This window comes from Montipora capricornis, chromosome 2, assembly GCF_036669925.1.
Source record: "Montipora capricornis isolate CH-2021 chromosome 2, ASM3666992v2, whole genome shotgun sequence".
NCBI classification, from domain to species: domain Eukaryota; kingdom Metazoa; phylum Cnidaria; class Anthozoa; order Scleractinia; family Acroporidae; genus Montipora; species Montipora capricornis.
In genome coordinates this window covers 33,009,641-33,027,370 of record NC_090884.1, presented here as the reverse complement: position 1 = coordinate 33,027,370, position 17,730 = coordinate 33,009,641, and the positions used below count along the sequence as shown (strand labels likewise).

The window sequence follows — 17,730 nt, the reverse complement described above, 5'->3', positions numbered from 1 at the left end:
TCACCAGATCTCAAGCACTCTGGCACAATATCATCAGAATTGGATCCACAGCATATACTACATGGGTAGCATTGATTATCTGTGGTGTTCAAATAGAACTTGTTTGATATGCATTGAATGCTGGAACAAACTCTGTCCTGAATCACTGTGCAGTTTAACTGTACTTTGTTATTTCCACAAGGGGTGCATTTCATGCATGTGTTATTGGTCATAAAATTGGAATAGGATCCCTCTGGGCATAGATTACATACAAGATCTGTCCCAGTAGGGTGAACTGACCCAAGCTTCACAGATCGTTCATACCCTTCTGGACAATCAAATGCTGATGCTGACCAGCATTCATATTTCGAACGATCCTTTGGATTGAACAGTTCAATATCTTCTGGATTAGGGCAACGATTGCCACTGGCAACAAACAGCACAGCCTGAAAAATCCAAAAAAGAGAAAAAGCTTCAATAATTTTAATTAACGAACAAAAGACAAATTAAATCGTTATAATAGTTTGTTACCATAGAATTGTAACACAAAACAGTTTTTACAGAACCAGGATTTTACAATCTGTAATATACTTGGAGAGTTCACAAAGGGCTTGATTTCTCTAGAGAGGTGCAAAGTAGTATAATGTTAATTTTGGCTCAACAAAATTGTTTCTTTTGGGTGAGCCTCAGGCATACTTAAAATACCTTTTAGGATTTCAAATGGACTTGGACCTAAATAAAATTGTCAACATTAAGAAATACACTATTACCGGACTCTGAACTTCCGCCCCTATCACGGCCTTGCCCCAGGATGGGGCGGGGGGCGCGCAACCCACGGAAATTAAACTTCCTTAAACGCACGGGGGTGGGGATTTTGACATTCACAACGGTCCCCAGGGTTGGAATTTGACTCGACCGCCATCTTGAAAAGTTGAGAGGACCTGGGAATGAGTGATTGAGCGAGTTTCCCGCGTCCAAGGATGGCGGAATGAAAGGTAAGGAGTATCGCATTCTTTTTTTAGCAACAATGTTTTCTTTTATGCCCATCAGTACTCTATCTTTAAAATTCTAATAAGTTAAACAGAAGTTATTTTTTCCTTCAGCTTTGAGAAGAAATATTCGTAGAAAAGCTGATTTACAACACAATTTATAACTTCCTACGCCTTCACTAGATGCCGCCCTACCACAAGTTTTCGATGTATTCTCCGTGTCTATAGATTTGCTATTATACTCCAACTGTCAAATTAAATGAAATTCTGGTTAATTCTGGACCTCAGTTACAAACTTCAGTTGCATGAAAGCGGAATACGACCTATTCCAAATGAATCCAGAAACCTGTGACAAATCTCACCAAAAGACCAGTAGTGCTATAATAATCTTACCTTTTGCTACTTTGTATGTTAATTTTTAATAATTCTACACTATAATTTTTGTCGACAAGAAATACAATTAAGATTGTTTTGAGAGGATCCTGTTTAATTGTGTTTTTGTTCAAATCAGTGTTGTGTAGCTTTTAATGTAGTGCTAGTTTGTTTCAGGTTCTGGTTGAGTTTGGCGAAAGCCGAAAAATTGTCTCTCTGAAAGAGGGAAACTCAACGGTTAACCTAATAAAAGATGCATTTGGAATTGAAGGCGAAATCTTGTTACCACCAAGTTTGTGCATTAACTCCTCATGATGACGACATGTTCTGGCACTGCACATTTTGTATTGCTGTAAATACTATGTGAAACAATTCACAGGTATTTTAAGCAGTACAGAATGTGTGTAAAATTGCTAACCAAAACTGAACCTTATACCTAGAATATGCCTTCTTCATTTGGGGAAATTTACAAACTTGGTGGGGACCATTTGTCAACAAGTACAATTACTCTAAAGTAGTCCGGCAATAAACTTGTTGTGAGTGCCTATCATTTCTTTAACTTAATAATTTTGCAAGGTGTGTGGTCCCCAGGGGTGGGAATTTTACTCATTATGGAGACCCAAGGGTGGGGAAATTGACATTTGAAACCCTGAAAATGTCAAAATTCCCGTGGGTTGCCCGTCCCCCCCCCCCCCCCATCCTGGGGCAAACCATTGATAGGTGCATTAAATCAGCCTCACTAATGCAGCATCTGCATAAATCACCTAAGGATGACACTGGAGAGTATCATTCATTAATCGCACCTCTGGATGTATGTACCTGCTTAATATTGCTTTTTTTACCTTTTAAAGAAAAAAAACTTCGGAAGCAAACAAGATATGATACCAAATGACAAATGTAATTACTGTTATATAATATAGGACACTGTCAACTCACCGAAATAAACAGGCTGCCTGTGACCACGAAGGCTCGACCTCTCAGAAACGCACGCATTTCTTGACCTTTAAACGATCGATCTTCAACCAAAAGCAAACAACTGTGTCTTGATGGACTTAAGTGCGTTTTATTGGCCGTGTAGTCCAGTACACGGAGCCAAAAGGAAAAAAAAAAAGGATAAATCTCTTCAAGTGCAAAGTGGTTCGTGACTCAATTAAAAAAAATGCTGATGGGGTCGATTTCAAGCAGATGGGGGGACCTGGAAACGAAATTATACATTTCACCCTCAACGGCAAATTGTGGCTGTTTCTGCTTAGGTGGCCTCACACACCACAAGCCTTTTTTAGAGACATCATCGCCAAGGCGGCCATTTCTGCTGGAGAGAACAGGACAGCCACGAGAAAAGGAAAACCCTCGAAAATAATAGATACCACTCTTCCTAGTCTTTGGACAACACAAAGAGCTAAAAATTATACTTTTCATTTGAACAAAAAATGAAGCTGTACCAATCATGGGGCCACTTACAACAAGGAGACCCGGTTGGCTTTTGAGAGAGTAATCACGAGAGTTGAACAGACCAAATTCTTAGGTATAATTATCCATCAAAACGTATCATGGCAGCCTCATATTAAAATCATCTCCTCCAAAATTGCTACATTTATTGGGATCATTGTCAAATTACGGCATTTCTTTCTCACAGTGACTCTTCTCACTCTATACAATTCGCTGATACTTTCATATCTAGAATCAGTACTGCTCTATTATTTGGGTCTCTACTTACTCTACTCACTTACTACCACGTCCTCGCCTCCAAAAAAAGCTATTCGGATCATAATTAACTCTCCACCAAAATTTAAAAAAAAACTCACCACCTCGTGTACTCTCCTACCCGCTCTTCAAAACTCTACAGATTCTTGATATATTTAACATTTATAAACACCTAGTCTCTTGCCTTGTATTTCTTCACACAAAAAAACTACAGCCCCTGCCTCTCTCCTCTCTTTTTATCCCTAACTCGGATTTTCACAAGTACCCTACCTTGCAAAAAGACAACCTACACATTTATTCTCAAAGACATTCATTTCACTTCGAGTACTAGGCCCCAAAATTTGGAATAGCCTTGCATGTTCATTGTGAATTTATTCAGACTAGGTTAAGGAGGCTCCAAAGGGTTTCTTACAACCTATGTACCTGTCAGGACAATTAAAATGAAAAATTTCATGCTTTTCGTTACTGAAACAAATCATGGATTGGCTTTTGACATACTTGTTCCCATGGTAACCAAAACCCTCCTAAAACATACCCCTCAAAGTCAGTTTTTAAATATATCTCTAAAATTAACTCGGTGACCTATATTTTTTATAAGCTTTTTAAATTCTTCACTTCCTGTGCAAATTTGAAAAAAAAAAATGTTGTGGAAAAAGGCCCCTTTAAGATTTTAAAAAAAATTGCATATTACAGATTTTTGTTTTAAATGTTTTAAATGTTAGATAAAGCTGAATGCTACTTGCATGAAAATTTCAACATACATGTAGGTCATCGAGCAATTTTTTTTAGATAAATTGATAGTAAACTTGCTCCTTTTATTTCCGGTTTGTTCCATTTCGCGCGGCGCTGTGATTCTCCGGTCACCCATTTTGATTCATGAGCTGACGTAAACGTCGACGTAAACAGGTAAAGTATTGAGTGTGTTGCTTACTCGTGCGCGCGTTCAGCTTGGAACCCTTTCCTCGAGGAGGCTCAAAATAGTTTTTCATTTTTTCACACAAATGAACATATGCTCTCCTTAAATATATTTAGGGTAGTGATATTTAGTCGAAATTTGGCCAGGGTATTAAGTACCCATCATAGATTTCTCACATCATATTTTCCTTCAAAATACCGTTACCATGGTAACGATATAAGGCATTTCTTTGAGCCTTAAAATCAGCATAAATTGTGTTTTTTGAAAAAAAGGCACGGTGAAATCTTCCCGTACGGCGTCACTTGATAATGTTAAAAATAATCTCTAATATATTTAAAATTTAAAAAAAAAATCGTAAGTCAGTTTTACACAAAAATCAGCTTTTTTTAAAATATGTATCTAACTTTTTTTTTCACCTACAGAATTTCATTAAATGGAAAAATGAGGGGGTTACAAGAACAGCATTTACCTATGCGTCACCCGTTCATTCGAGTCCACACTTAAAGTCCGCAAGCGAGTGGAGCTATAGGCCAACACAAACGAATTTAAGTGACCATCAATTCGTTTGTGTAGTTTTCGTGAATAGAAGATGAATGTAGAAAGTTGACCAAAATCAGCGGTATTTCTTTATTTCCCGTGAACCATTTAGAATCATGAGCTTTTTAACCAATCAGAAGAAGCCATGTCACGCGTGACTGCTTCTGCCATGTTTTTTCATGGACGCGACAACTGATTTTCGCGGGAACGGGTATTCTAAAAATAGACTCATTTGTGACTGGGCTGGGGCACCCACGCATGCCATAACAATACTCTTATCTAATTCACTCTTTTTACGTGTTGATTCCTTTATTTCTTGATAGGATAATATAGCAGAAATATACCTTTCGGAAATTAGGAATTCGGTAAACCGCAAAACTACAAGCCGGCTAAATGCATCAATGCTTCGTGATTCTGAGCAATATTTTCGAGGGTGTGGGCCATTGGTGAGTTTGCTTTCGGTTACCCTCCCGAGTCAGGATAATAGTTTACTCGTCACCAGGCCCCAAGTTTAATCGTCGTTTTCCAGGTTGTGAGCCCCGCGGCTGTTTCGAAGGTCGTTATACGAGTTTCACGGAGCCTGCTGTCTTCGGTCAGCTAGCTAAAGAGGATTTAGTGGTTTCAGGGTCTCGGGAAACTCTTATTCCACGAGCCGGATGTGTTTATTTTCCGATTGGATTCGGTTTTCATGGAAAAAAATCGTGTTGGATTTGGGTCGATTGGGCCAAATGGTGGAGTCAGCTTGCTACCTTTCCGATGTTTTCCTTGTACAGAAGGTGAAGTGGACCTTATTTTTCTGAAACTCCGTGTGAGTATTAAGGACAACTACAAAAACTCATGTGGCACGTCCTATCTATGTTCATTTGCAATTTCTTACAAATTTCTAGAGTTGATTTTCGCTCAATAATAAACCCTACATTTTCACCATTAGAGAACCTGAGTTATCTGTGGAAAACCTCGACACTTGACGATGATGATGATGAGCAGTTGATAATGATGATACTCTCCAGATTCCGCGCGTGTGTTTCAGAACTTGACATAGGCACATGAAAGCATGGATTGCGGTACCTAACATTGCATTTGTTTGGAACAATAAATGTGAATCTTGAATTGTTTATCAGTTTAATTGAGCTTTCTTACGTACATGAATCAAGAACAAGATGCGATTGGCATTTTGCTTCGAGCAGTGAATGAAGCCAAGTGCAGTTAGTTGATGAATATGCCCATTACTCAGAACACTAAGAACAGCTTTCATCAGAAAAAGGATTTACATCTCTCTCGTATAACGTCCGCAACCGAACGTGAAATTTGATTGGTCGTTGGATTCTTGAGATATTTACTTTGAAAACCCTTCAGTCTGCAATGATCTCTTCTTGTTCATGCTCAAAATAATCATGCAAGTTTGCTTTTCATACGATGTTAATATTTTCTTTTTACAGCGAAATAATCTTTGTTTTAGACATCGTTATAATTGTTTGATTTATTTTCCTGTAAGCCATATTATGTCGTAGTCCGCAAACAACCTTCGAAAGACCTGTGATCTATCTAGTGTCGACCGACAATGAACTAATCATATGTTGAGCACATTCACGCAAGTGCTCGAGTATAATTTGGTACCCTCATTGAGCCCCCATTTAATACCAAACTCATTAATTCCAGCGTGTGACATTGCATAGGCCAAACATTTTCTCACGTTCTTTATTTTACTTACCGTCTGTACTCGATTAAACTCCGCCCTCGATGGAAGGAAAGCACCAATAAACGCCTCCTTCGAATAAACGCCACACCCAATCAGAAGAATGCAGCGCTTATTCGAGGATTGTAAGTTAAAAACAAGTGAACGTTTAATTCTATTAACGTTGATCACAAGCCAGGCAATTACGATTCTATCTAAGCAAAAAAGCTACACATTGAAACTTTAAACATTTTTCTGTTTTAAACAAGACGCCTAAAAGGGCGTAATCGTGGGATGCACAAACAGTTAACACAAATTATTATGCATTGAAGTCACTATCTCTTATTTTAATTGGCCAAAAGCGTACAGAGAATGTTCGAAATTAGTACCTGTGACGCCATCTAGCTGCAGATTATACAATAATCATGCCAATGACACCGGTAATCACGTCATGTATGACCACGATGCATGATTTCCAAGGGTAATCATGACAAGTTCGCGCGCTTTGTGTTGCTTGCCGTCAGTGAAGAAGCAAATAGATGACTTCCAGGTTTCCAATGTTTAATAAAACAATTATTAGATTCGGTTTTTGTGATATCCTGTAACTTGACTTGAAGTTTGTTGTAAAAACTCTTATGTTAATGCTGCTAAATTTTCAAAAGCAAACAACGAAGCCCTATAAGGAGTTATCAGGATACGGGATCTTTAACGGAAATTTGGGGGAGAGATTGACAAGATACGGGATACTTTAAAAAATAGGCACGCATTGCGTACGTGTGGTAGAGCAGTAACTTAACAGTTTTTTTTTCCATACCTGTCAACTGAGCTGCGTTTTGTTTTTCAGGAGATTCAAGTTGTCTTTGCGTAATATGTAGCTCTGATAGTACACGATATTGTTTTGGTCTCGAAAATCATTATAGTGCCATGGTAGATGTCTTTGCTAAATACCCCCTGAGAAGACGGTGCAGTTTAGTAAAATACTAAACCAGGAACCCATGACTCGGAGCCTACAAATATACTGTGTTCGTGTAACGGCGTTTTCACAGACCGACTTATTTTTATAGATTGAATTTCCCGCGAATGAAACTCCCACAGGAGCCCGATGATCAATTACAAGATATTAAGCTGACGTTATAGGGTCACCGAACCGGAACTACCATTGTCTTTTGACCTAATTCGCGGCAAGGGCTAGCCTAAAAATAAACCTACTTGTGAAAACGCCGTTTCACAGACGCTGGATGGAAGTTTCACGCTCCAGATGGGCTCCTGACTAAACCCAGAATGATTGAAGCAAATAAAAGGATATTGAGAACATTGGCTTCAAGGCTGACATGTTCATCATTTTCAAGTTCCCTTTCAATTTCTTTTTCACCACACGTGTTTAAGCATGTACTCTGAGCTTCTGACAGCTTTTCAAGACAAAAGTTCACTGAAGTTAAACACTATCCGGCGGGGTTAGGATGTGAATGGGAGACCTCAAAACATGCGACTTGCTGTCAGGAACCTACGTCTTAAAATTCTATGTTAACGCTCAAAAATGCGAACTAAGCAAGGTACAGACTTTGTTAGCCTCCTTTATGCAAAACAAACATTGACGCAAAGGTAAGAAGAGCAGAAGGAAGTTTTTAGGAAGTGTTGATCGAGAATAAAACAATTTGCCATCATCAACAAAATTTGTTGAACATCATAAATTTTGTGCCGCGAATATAAGTTACCATCAGCGAAAAACATTTTGGGAGATTTTTGCAACGTTCAATTTTGCTATCGTATTTTTGGTTGTACAAGTAAAATCGCAAAATCGAAAGTGACATCGATTTTAGCGGCCGCCTGTAATCAAGTTACCTTACGTGTTTATAGAGTGTTTTCACGTGACGCCATGCCGGCTATGTTGGTGTCCCCAGCTAATCCTCCGGAATTGAGCTCTATTATCATGCAAACGTTTTCGTTTGTTTCTGTGGAAAAACAAGGTTACTGATTACGTGAGTGAAAATACTGTATACTGACATCTCACGAAACAAAGGTTACATCTGGCAAAATGACGGCAAGACAGCGGGTTTTTGTTAATTTTTTTTAATCTTTCAAGTGTTGCAAAGTTTGACAAGACATGTGCGAATCGCAATCGTTGATGGTAGTCTAAGTGTCAGCTGAAGTTAAGTCCGTTCGAATGGAGTTAGTTCTTGGATGACTTGGGGACTTGTGGACTTGGGGACCACTGCGAAGTCCCCGTGACCATGATAGCTAACTTTTTTTAAACTTGCTTTCATTTTTTATTTTGTTTGACCGTTGAGGGCTATTTTCTTAATTTCTTTCTACGTCGGAGAGACTGAACAAACTCGTTCGCAAGAAACGGGTCGATTGGAGTATTTTTGCTATGCAAAATAATGTTCACAGTGGAACACATAGGAACAAGCAAGATCTTGAAATAACGAAGAAAATTTCTACTACCATTGCGTCCATCCTTCAAGAATGACGAATGCCGTTATACTTTTGAAACGTTAACGGTTTGTCCGGTTATGTGTCACTTTTGACCAATGAAACTTTGGCGGTTATGTCGTGAAATTGACAACGTTTCGGCGGCATGCCAGCGCGTTTTGTTCATGTTTTCAGGTTTTTCGTGGGAGCGTTCGGGTTTTGTTTGACCGCTCTAATAACGTCTCTGTTCGTTTTGCAATGGAGACCGAAGAATTCAATGTTAACAATTTTGGAAGGGGTAAATTACCGTCCAGGAGTCGCCTTAGATCAAGATTTCAAATGCTCCTTGAAACACGGAAGAGCATGTGCGCAGAATGTCCTAGACGCAGAAATATTTTCCTCCTCGATCTTTCTAGTTTCACTTCGGTTACATGTATTTTTTCTTGTAGTTGCTGTTTCCTCTTGGAAAAGTATACCAAATTCCATATTTCGTGCCTTTGGAAATTCACGGGAGATAGATGTTTAAAACTCTTCAAGACTCCAATGCAGATTCATAAATATCTCCGCTCTCACGGATAACCTGAAAACTTCAAGAGCAAGTGAACAAAACATGCCGATTTGCCACCCAAAACGTGGTCAATTTTATTGCTCAAAAGTGACACACAACCCGACAAACCGTTCACGTTTGAAAAGTAAAGCTTCGCGCAAAATTCGTCACGTTTTAAGGAAATGGTAGTACTTTCAGATGTGAAAAAAAATAATTTCTGAAGTGAGGTTTAATACTGTGTCAAACATCGCAGGCGGAAAGGATTCCAAACGAAAGTTCTGCTCTCATCGTCATAACACTACTCCGTCATCATCAGGTGCACCCAACGAATCTGTTCCTCACATTGTCTGCTCCCCAGAGGAATCTTGCTGGCTGGCAAAAATACCGGTGTTTCGATGAGCTGGCTGGGAAATTTTGTTATTGATAGAGGTTTTGCCTGGGAATCACTGACTTTATCTAGCATTTCAACCCGAGCTGGCTGTAGAAACTCTGAAGACTGAGGACGACTAAAAAAAAAAAAAACAAAGGACCCCAGAGAGTAGTCACAAACATACGACGGCTGGTCAGAGTGATCGCGTTTGCGGAAAAAACTTGTTTTGTCCCGGTTTTGTCGCTTTTGTTCGGTCGTTTCACATCGAGGGATTTGAAAGCGCGCGGAATTCCTGGCTGGGAAATAAATTTGATCAGCTGAGTGGGAAACCAACCAATTTTATCTAACTGGCTGGAAAATTTTTTGTGTTTTGCTGGGAAAAAGGAACAGATGTTTTCCCAGCAACACTGAAAAACACCTGAAAATGCCTTAATAACATTTATTTTCATTAATTGGGGTATAATAATACATTTTACAACAAATTGGTCGTTGGGTGCCCCTGCACCATGGCCGAGTCGTCTACGCGCTCTCAAAATGCCAGAAGGCTGTAAAGTTGTGGGTGTTCTAATAGCCACAAGGGAGTTTGGAAATATGGAAGGTCATGCATAAAATTGGAATCTAAAATATGATGATTACATTGATGTGTCGATAATATTGGCAAATTTTGACACCTTAGTTTAGTATGTCAGGTAGTTAAAAATTTATTTATTCAATTTAAGCTACTTTTTTCATGTTTATTTATGTTATACTGTACAAGTTTTAAGCTGTTCTCCACTGCACTAACTGTATTCTAAAACTAATTTATTTTATTTTATTTATTTATTTATTTTCATGTGAATGTGTAGTTATGTATTTGTAACCATTTTATCTGGAATATTTATTGTAAGCAATGCTCGCCTCGACTAGCTATTGCTAACTGCGAGCATTGCATAGTTTTGTGATATTTTATGCAAGATACATAATAAAACCTGAAACCTGAACCTGATCTCTGACCTGAGGTTAATTCACTATCAGTTGGGTATGCACATTTGTGACTGCGAAGGAGAAAAAAAAAAGATATGCGACTGGTTTTATGACGTGATATGCCTAATAATATTTATATTCAAATGATTCTGTAATTGTTGTCTGTGCTATAAGCTCTCGAATGAGCGCCGCTTTGAATAAATGGCGCATCGGAAACACACAAAAGTTAATAAACGCTGCGGCGTTTTAATCCAGTAAATACGGTATCTTCAATATAGTATTTTCTTGATTTTCAATTCACTTGTTGGCACCCTTGCGTGACTTCAAGCCGTTGTTATTCTGACGATAGATCGTTTTCACTGTCACGCAATAAAAAAAATAAATCAAAAACTATCCAGTGCAAAACGCTAAGAAATTGTTATCTTATAGAAGATAAAGAAATAAGACACTTGTCCAAGTTTTAGGCCTCTGCGTTTCCCCAAACTTCAGGTATTCGTCGAAATGTTTCGCAGAAATTTACAGAGCCTAGTATGAAAACGCCATATTGGTGAACTTCAGTGGTACACCAATATGGCGGCCGGAAAATAGTGTAAACATCTGGAACTGACTTTGGCTATCTAGGAGACTGATTATCACTACTGAAAAAACAAGCATTTACATAAGCACTTTTCCTAATGCTCTAACTTCTAAAAATGCTCAAAATCATGAGATAAGTATATATTTTTCAACAAACTTGATCGTAGCTTTGTGTCACGCACCTACATAATCCGGAAATTCAAAATGCTCTGGTTTCCAAACGAAGCACGCTATTGAGCTGTGAAATTGTCAACAGATATAGATATGCCGCCTCTTATGCCTGATGAGGATAAAAACTTTGGTGGATCTTTAGTTTTAGATTTTGGAAGGTGATGACGTCACGTGAAAACGATCTATTGGCGGGGAATCCCCGCCTTGCCTCGATCTCGATCGCGAATCGAGGTAGGCTCCTTGGATTGCATATATCTGGGCAGTTTTCTTAAGCAATTCGCTGATTTTAACCCTCTTGCATTTTGTTTTCAGCATACCTTAGGCAAGTCAGCGCTGTGATATTTCTTCGGGTGTAACCTGCGACGAGGATAACATCTGCAATACTTTTGTGGAGCGAGAGAGTGCACAAGCTTGTTATCTCGTGGTACTTTGGCTCCCCTTACTCTATATAGCTAAGGTAACTTAATTTGTTTGTTTGCTTTCCTGTCATATACCATGAAGCTCAAATTCTATAGAATTTTAAAGTATATTTGCACAATGTGCTCCTCTAGACTTATTAGTATACAGGAAACAACAGGAAACGGGTAATCTGAGTTCACTACGGCCCTCAATTTCGCATCATGTTTTCGAGATAACGGTATTCATAAATTTATAGTGCCGGGTACATCCTTTTATTACAAGGTGCCATCACCAACGAAATATCAAGTGCATGTCTTTCAATTTTACACTACAGCTGAAAGAAGCATTTCAATTCAACTGCGATGGTTGCATTGCTCAACCCGAAGTAAACGTGGAACGATTTCATTGGATAGTAAAACAATACTAAGATCGCTTATATTGTGGCCGGCAGAACTATGGTCTACTATGTGCTGCAAGCTACCTATCTTTTTCACTATATTCCAAAGAAATTCCTTTTAAAATAAAATTTCACATACTTATAGCTTATCAGAACTAAGATTTCTGAATCTTTCAGTGATGCACGTTGCACTGTGAAATGTGAAAAGGGGCACTTCGACCGTGAGTCACATCTGTGTCTGCTTGACTTCGAACAGAAAATCTCGGCCAGGCCTTAAAACTTATGAGCCAACCACAGATCTGACACTTTTGCGAAGTGCTGAGAAATTTAATCCAAGACTCTTAATTTGATGCACTGATTTTACAGAGACTTAACAGAACAGGAAGATAAAATTGATACATAAACACCTGGGGTTATGGCTCTGATTGTGTCACGCAATGATTTTAACGAAGAAAGGGAGATTGACTAGTGTGTGTCATTTTGCAACGAAGCATAAGTTCTTTTATTCTTTTCCGTCAGAAGTAGTTAGATGCACTGTCTGACCGGTTGGTATTTTCTTGTTTGACTACTGTCAAGCATCATAAGGCGTGTAAACTTCAATCTCTTCACATGAAGTCGCTTTTTCGTTTGAATTTGGGCGTATTTCCCTGGTGAAAATCTTCAAAGGATGTTTACGATCTTCAAAGATCTTCATAAAGATCTTCAAGGATCCTAATAAAGATATTAGAAAGGATCCTAAACATTCCTTGCCAAGATCCTTAAAGATCCTCAAGGATCTTGATCTTCAAAAATCTTGCCAAAGATCCTTGAGGATCTTTAAGGACCTTCAAGGATTTTAAAACATCTTTTGAGGATCTTGTTAAGATCTTTGTGGATCTTTCCTGAATATTACCAAGGAATTTCAAAAATCCTCAAGGATCTCCATTATTTTCTAAAGAGCCTTTCAGGATCTTGTTAAGATCTTTGTGGACCTTTATTAATCTTACCAAAGATCTGTAAGGATCTCCAATAATCTTACCAAAGATCTGTAAGGATCTTCAATAATCTTACCAAAGATCTTCAAAGATCCTGATCTACATGTATCCTTGAGGATCTTGTCAAGATCTTTGTGATTATTTTGGGTATATGCAGTATTCTTACCAATGATCTTCAAGGATGTTTGTGGCTCCATTAAAGAACCATGATTACTGCCAATTATGGCCTTGATTCACCTCAGGGTCAAGGTAAGTGCCAGGATGTCATATGGAAAATCCGAAACATGCTAATTTAAAGTGAATTTGGAAATGGCCAATTCCTATTAACTACTGTGAACAACAACAACAACAATATTAACATGGCACAAGCATCATTTAAACTTTCTTTATTTGCATAGATGTGTTTATCATTGTCAAAATCATAAAAAAAATTGGAGATTAAGGATACAATAAATAATTGTAGGGCTGGAAGCAAAAACATAGTAAGTGACAATATTAGACCAATTTTTAGTTTTGCTCAAAACTAACCCAAATTTTGCAAGTTGACTGGAAATGAACATAAGACCATCGCCCTGGTATTGTTTTTATCCCATTTGAGCTTTATTTTCGAGAAATAAGGTATGCAAAAATACTATATTTGAAAACAATGGAATCAGCAACGCAACTCCTACCTTTCATTGTTTGATTAAAATTTAATAGCATAATTAAGCTGTGTGCATCGGCCTAGCTCATCTGAATGATGTGCTCAGCGAAGTACACGACAGCTTGGTGGTTCAAGCCACCGATCAGACTTACATGTATTATTTTTGACAGTTTTGCTTGCACAGAGCTGTTCTGCCTTCTTTTTTTTTCTTTTTTTCGCTGCGATTTTATTGTGAAATTTAAGTTACATGAGATATGTGCAAAAAATAAAATAAATACTGTAACTCTGATCAGTGGCTCAAACCACTGATCTGTCATGTACTTCGCTGTGCGTATCATTCGGTTGACCTACCGACACACGCAGTTATATTAGTTTATGCTATTAAGGGCCCACAGACGGGTTTTTTGCGCGTTGCTAAGGAAGTGAAATGTTACTTCCGGTAACTGACATCATCATATCATGAGCTGACAAGAAAACCCACTCACAAGCAAAAGTCACCACACAAACTGTTGTTTCTATCGAAGGTTTTTCCTCGCCCTTCCTCGCCCTTGTTCGCAGATCAACTGCGCATGCGTAAACAAACTGACTTCCGGTTTGAGAAAAAAGCTAAATTTCCGGCGGTTTTAAATTGAATTAATTTTTTTTTTACATGGCACGTTTCACCCCCAAATACAGAATATAGCTAAGCATTGATTTTTGAAAATCATCTTTTTTGAAAAAGTTATGGGTATTTCAGTATCGTTTATGTCTTTAAAAAGAACATTTTTCAAAGTAAAAAGAAAAGCATGCTTGGCTGGATGCAAAGACGAATACAAATTATTAAACCATCGATTAAATACCCAAATTGCGTAGCACAGAGACAAATTTAGAGTTTTCTTTTATTGGTCACGTGACCATGGGCGTGGTATGATGACGTCATAATTAGGGTCATTGGCTTACAAAAGTTGGAAACTGACCAAAATAATGCCAAATTCCCTGAAATTACTTAACATTACATCCTTGGCAACGCACCCCAAAAAATACGTCAGTGGGCCCTTAAAATAATTCTAATCGAACAATGAAAGGTAAAAGCCACTTCTCTGATTTCATTGTTTTCAAACACGAAGCCAATGGTATTTTTGCATAGCTTATTTCTCGAAAATAAAGTTCAAATCCCACAAAAAATTACCAGAGCAATGTTCAGGTTCTTCTTTTGAAAATAGAATAAAATAATGAGGTCTTTGTCATTGGTGGGTATGGCCTTTTTTGGCCATTTTTGAAGTTTGTACAAAGCTTTGCACAATAAACAGAACAAAAGCAACATTAAAACAATGGTACTATGTTGCTTCTGGGAAAACACAGCACTGGTTGAGCTTGTTATATTAAATTTGTGAATTCAGAGTTTGACTGACTTTGTCAAAATAAGAACCAATTTCAAAATTGTAGGCTAAAACAGGTTCTTATTTAAAGGGGTGTAAATGAACTGTCTTAGCCTAATAGGTTCTTACATGTAAAAGTTCTTAATTTATATGTGAGTTCCTGTTTTTTTTGTGTACACCCTCATTGCAAGCTAAGGAAAGCTTAGCTTACAGGATTACATGTAGGTAACTACAACAATTTTTTCCCTTTGTACCTAAGCTTGGTTTTCTCTGGAACAATACGATTTAAAGATACTTAGATACAATAAGATACAGCTACATGGTATTATATTGTCTTTTTCCAACCTCTTCAGAATTTCAAGGCAGTGACAATTTGACTTCAATGCTATAAAAAGTGCTCATTGCACTGATTTAATGGTGACTTGAGTACAACAGCAATGAGCAATAGAGTCTAAAACAAAAGAAGCACATATTTTTTTAAAATCGGGGTTCTTATTCCTTACACATCAAACGATATCATGGACTTTGGTCACCAATTACAGACCACTTATCAGAGAAATTTCATGCTCCAAATTCCAGAAGAAATCTCTGCACTCAACGGAAGTGTCAACATTTGGCTGTTCATGTAGGAACACTCAGACTCAATGTAACTAAATCAAGCGTTGTTTTGCGTTTTAAACCGGGATAATTAAATTCAATGTGAATGTCCATTTGGTTGGCTTTGCTTTTTGCCGCTTATTTTTCTGAAGGATTATGAAAACCTTCCACTACAAGCTTCGTTATTAGTAAACAGAAAGACACTTCACAAAACAACAACGCCCGCACTTCGTATTGAGCTTATAAAACATTACTTGTACTTTGATTTATAGGACAAAAGCCCCTGAAATTAGCATCAAAATTGCTTTATCCAACGCTTACCTCTTTAGATGAGTTATTATCAGCACTTCCTTCCTGTGGGCAAGCATTTCACATTGTAAAAGAACTAAAATATGGTTAAGGATTTGCAGTAAATAACCGCCATCGAACCGCCATCGATCTGTCGCTGGTGTGAGCCCACAATTTTTGGTGCTGGCCTACTGCTGACCAGAGTGGCTCAAATACACAATGGCTGATCCTCAACGATGTCAGTGAAGGAAGTCACTCGAGGGTCATCAAGTAAAGTTTCCAGTAATCGCAGTGAAGTGAGACAGAACATGCATCACCCATTGCTCCCACTTCACTTCCGTTTCCAAGTTTTGGACGATGGTTTTCTTCAAATTATAACTGGGATAGATGAGCAGACTGTCAGGATACAATGTTTTCAGACTGGACGTGCAACTTAATGTTTACTTCATTTTAAGTGCGTGTAAATAAGTAAACAATCTCTTATAGAACAAACACACCATTGGTTTATTTGTATTGATGCATTTTTGGCTAGACAATGACGTAATGATCCTTGTATAAACAAGAGCAATAGCACTTTCTTTAGTGATGTTTTGCGTGCTGTTTCTTGTCACTTAACCCATTGTTATTTAAAAAAATTTTAATAAAATAATTCTTTTGCCACAATATATTGATTCACTGATTTTTCTATTAATTGGTATAAATGAACTCCTTTACTCCTTTAGACTATTTCTCAGTTTCAACAGTCACAACCTTTAATAACTTCTTGAGATAAAAAAGGACAAGACATTATTTAATTGAGGCATCAACAGGTTCTCCCTAAAGCTTTTGAAGAAAAAAGATCGTTAAGAATCGTTTAAAAGATCGTTAAGATGAATCCCTTTAAATTCCTAATGGTGTTCAAGAACCCCCTTCAAAGATGCAATGGTAACTACCAGTAATTTATTGTAATTATATACTGATTTCTCCCAAACATCTGTCTTAGATCTTTGAGGATCTTTAAGGATCCTGATAGAAATCCCTTTAAGGTCCTCAAGAATTCCTTGAGGATCTTGAATGGATCCTAAGGAGATCCTTTGATTGATCTTCAAAGGATCTTTATAAAGATCCTAAATGATCCTCGAGAATTGTTTGAGGATCTTTCAAGGATCCTAAAAAGATCCTTTGACTGTTCTTGAAAAGATCTTTATCAAGATCCGTGAAGATCCTCAAGGATGGCATGAAGTCGATCTTTCAAAGATCTTTTTGATTAGATTACAAAGATCTTTCCAAAGATCCTTGAAAGATCCTTAAAGATTAATAGAGGGTTTATCAAGGATCTTCAAAGATCTTAATAAAGATCTTTTCAAGATCAGTTAAAAGATCCTTTTAAGATCCTTGGAAGATCCTCAAAGAATTCTTGAGGATCTGTAAGGATCCTTACCAAGATTTTGAAACTTATTCTCACCAGGATTTTTGCAAGATCACCTCACGGGATCCTCATTGGCTCTTTGGGGATCTTTACAACTCCTAATTGCAATTGAAGATCTTTAAAGAACTTTCAAAGATCGTCATCTTCAAAGATCTTTTGCAGGTCCTTGACGATCTTTAACGATCCTTGAAGATTCTCAAACATCCTCTGAGGTTTTTCACCAGGGTTATATATGTAATCGTATCACCATGAAACCTCAAAGAAACTTGTCCAATTTGAAGGGCAAATGTCTGCAGAGCACTGATGTACTGAACTTGTAGGGTTTATCAAAACTCTTTAATTGGGATACTTTTCGTTTTCCATTCGCCTTGTTCTTCGTTGTTACACTTGTCTATTAAACCCTAATGTTTCCTGTCTTACTCAATATTTTTTCTTCAATCGCTAGCTCTCATATA

At 37.7% G+C, this 17,730-nt stretch overlaps 2 protein-coding genes and 1 long non-coding RNA gene across 3 annotated transcripts in view; 1 reads left to right on the top strand and 2 right to left on the bottom strand.

Moving 5' to 3' along the window:
- Positions 1-2,510, bottom strand: part of LOC138018450 (uncharacterized) — an 8,545-nt gene extending 6,035 nt beyond the window's left edge. Inside the window, exons 1-2 of the mRNA XM_068865080.1 lie at positions 2,277-2,510; positions 1-425 (exon numbers count right to left, since the gene is read on the bottom strand). The exon at positions 1-425 is cut by the window's left edge and continues 311 nt beyond it. Coding sequence (XP_068721181.1) covers positions 1-425; positions 2,277-2,333 — 482 coding nt within the window. The 5' untranslated portion in view covers positions 2,334-2,510. The remainder of the gene's footprint in view (positions 426-2,276) is intronic.
- Positions 2,511-11,447: 8,937 nt separating this feature from the next.
- LOC138018441 (uncharacterized) overlaps positions 11,448-17,730 on the top strand; it is a 37,388-nt gene continuing 31,105 nt past the window's right edge. The window contains exon 1 of the mRNA XM_068865070.1: positions 11,448-11,668. The gene's annotated coding sequence lies outside the window, so the exon portion shown is untranslated. The remainder of the gene's footprint in view (positions 11,669-17,730) is intronic.
- LOC138037929 (uncharacterized) lies at positions 13,356-16,159 on the bottom strand. The gene is made up of 2 exons (XR_011130152.1): positions 15,901-16,159; positions 13,356-15,433 (listed from the first exon to the last, which is right to left on the bottom strand). It is a non-coding gene; the product is annotated as an uncharacterized lncRNA (long non-coding RNA).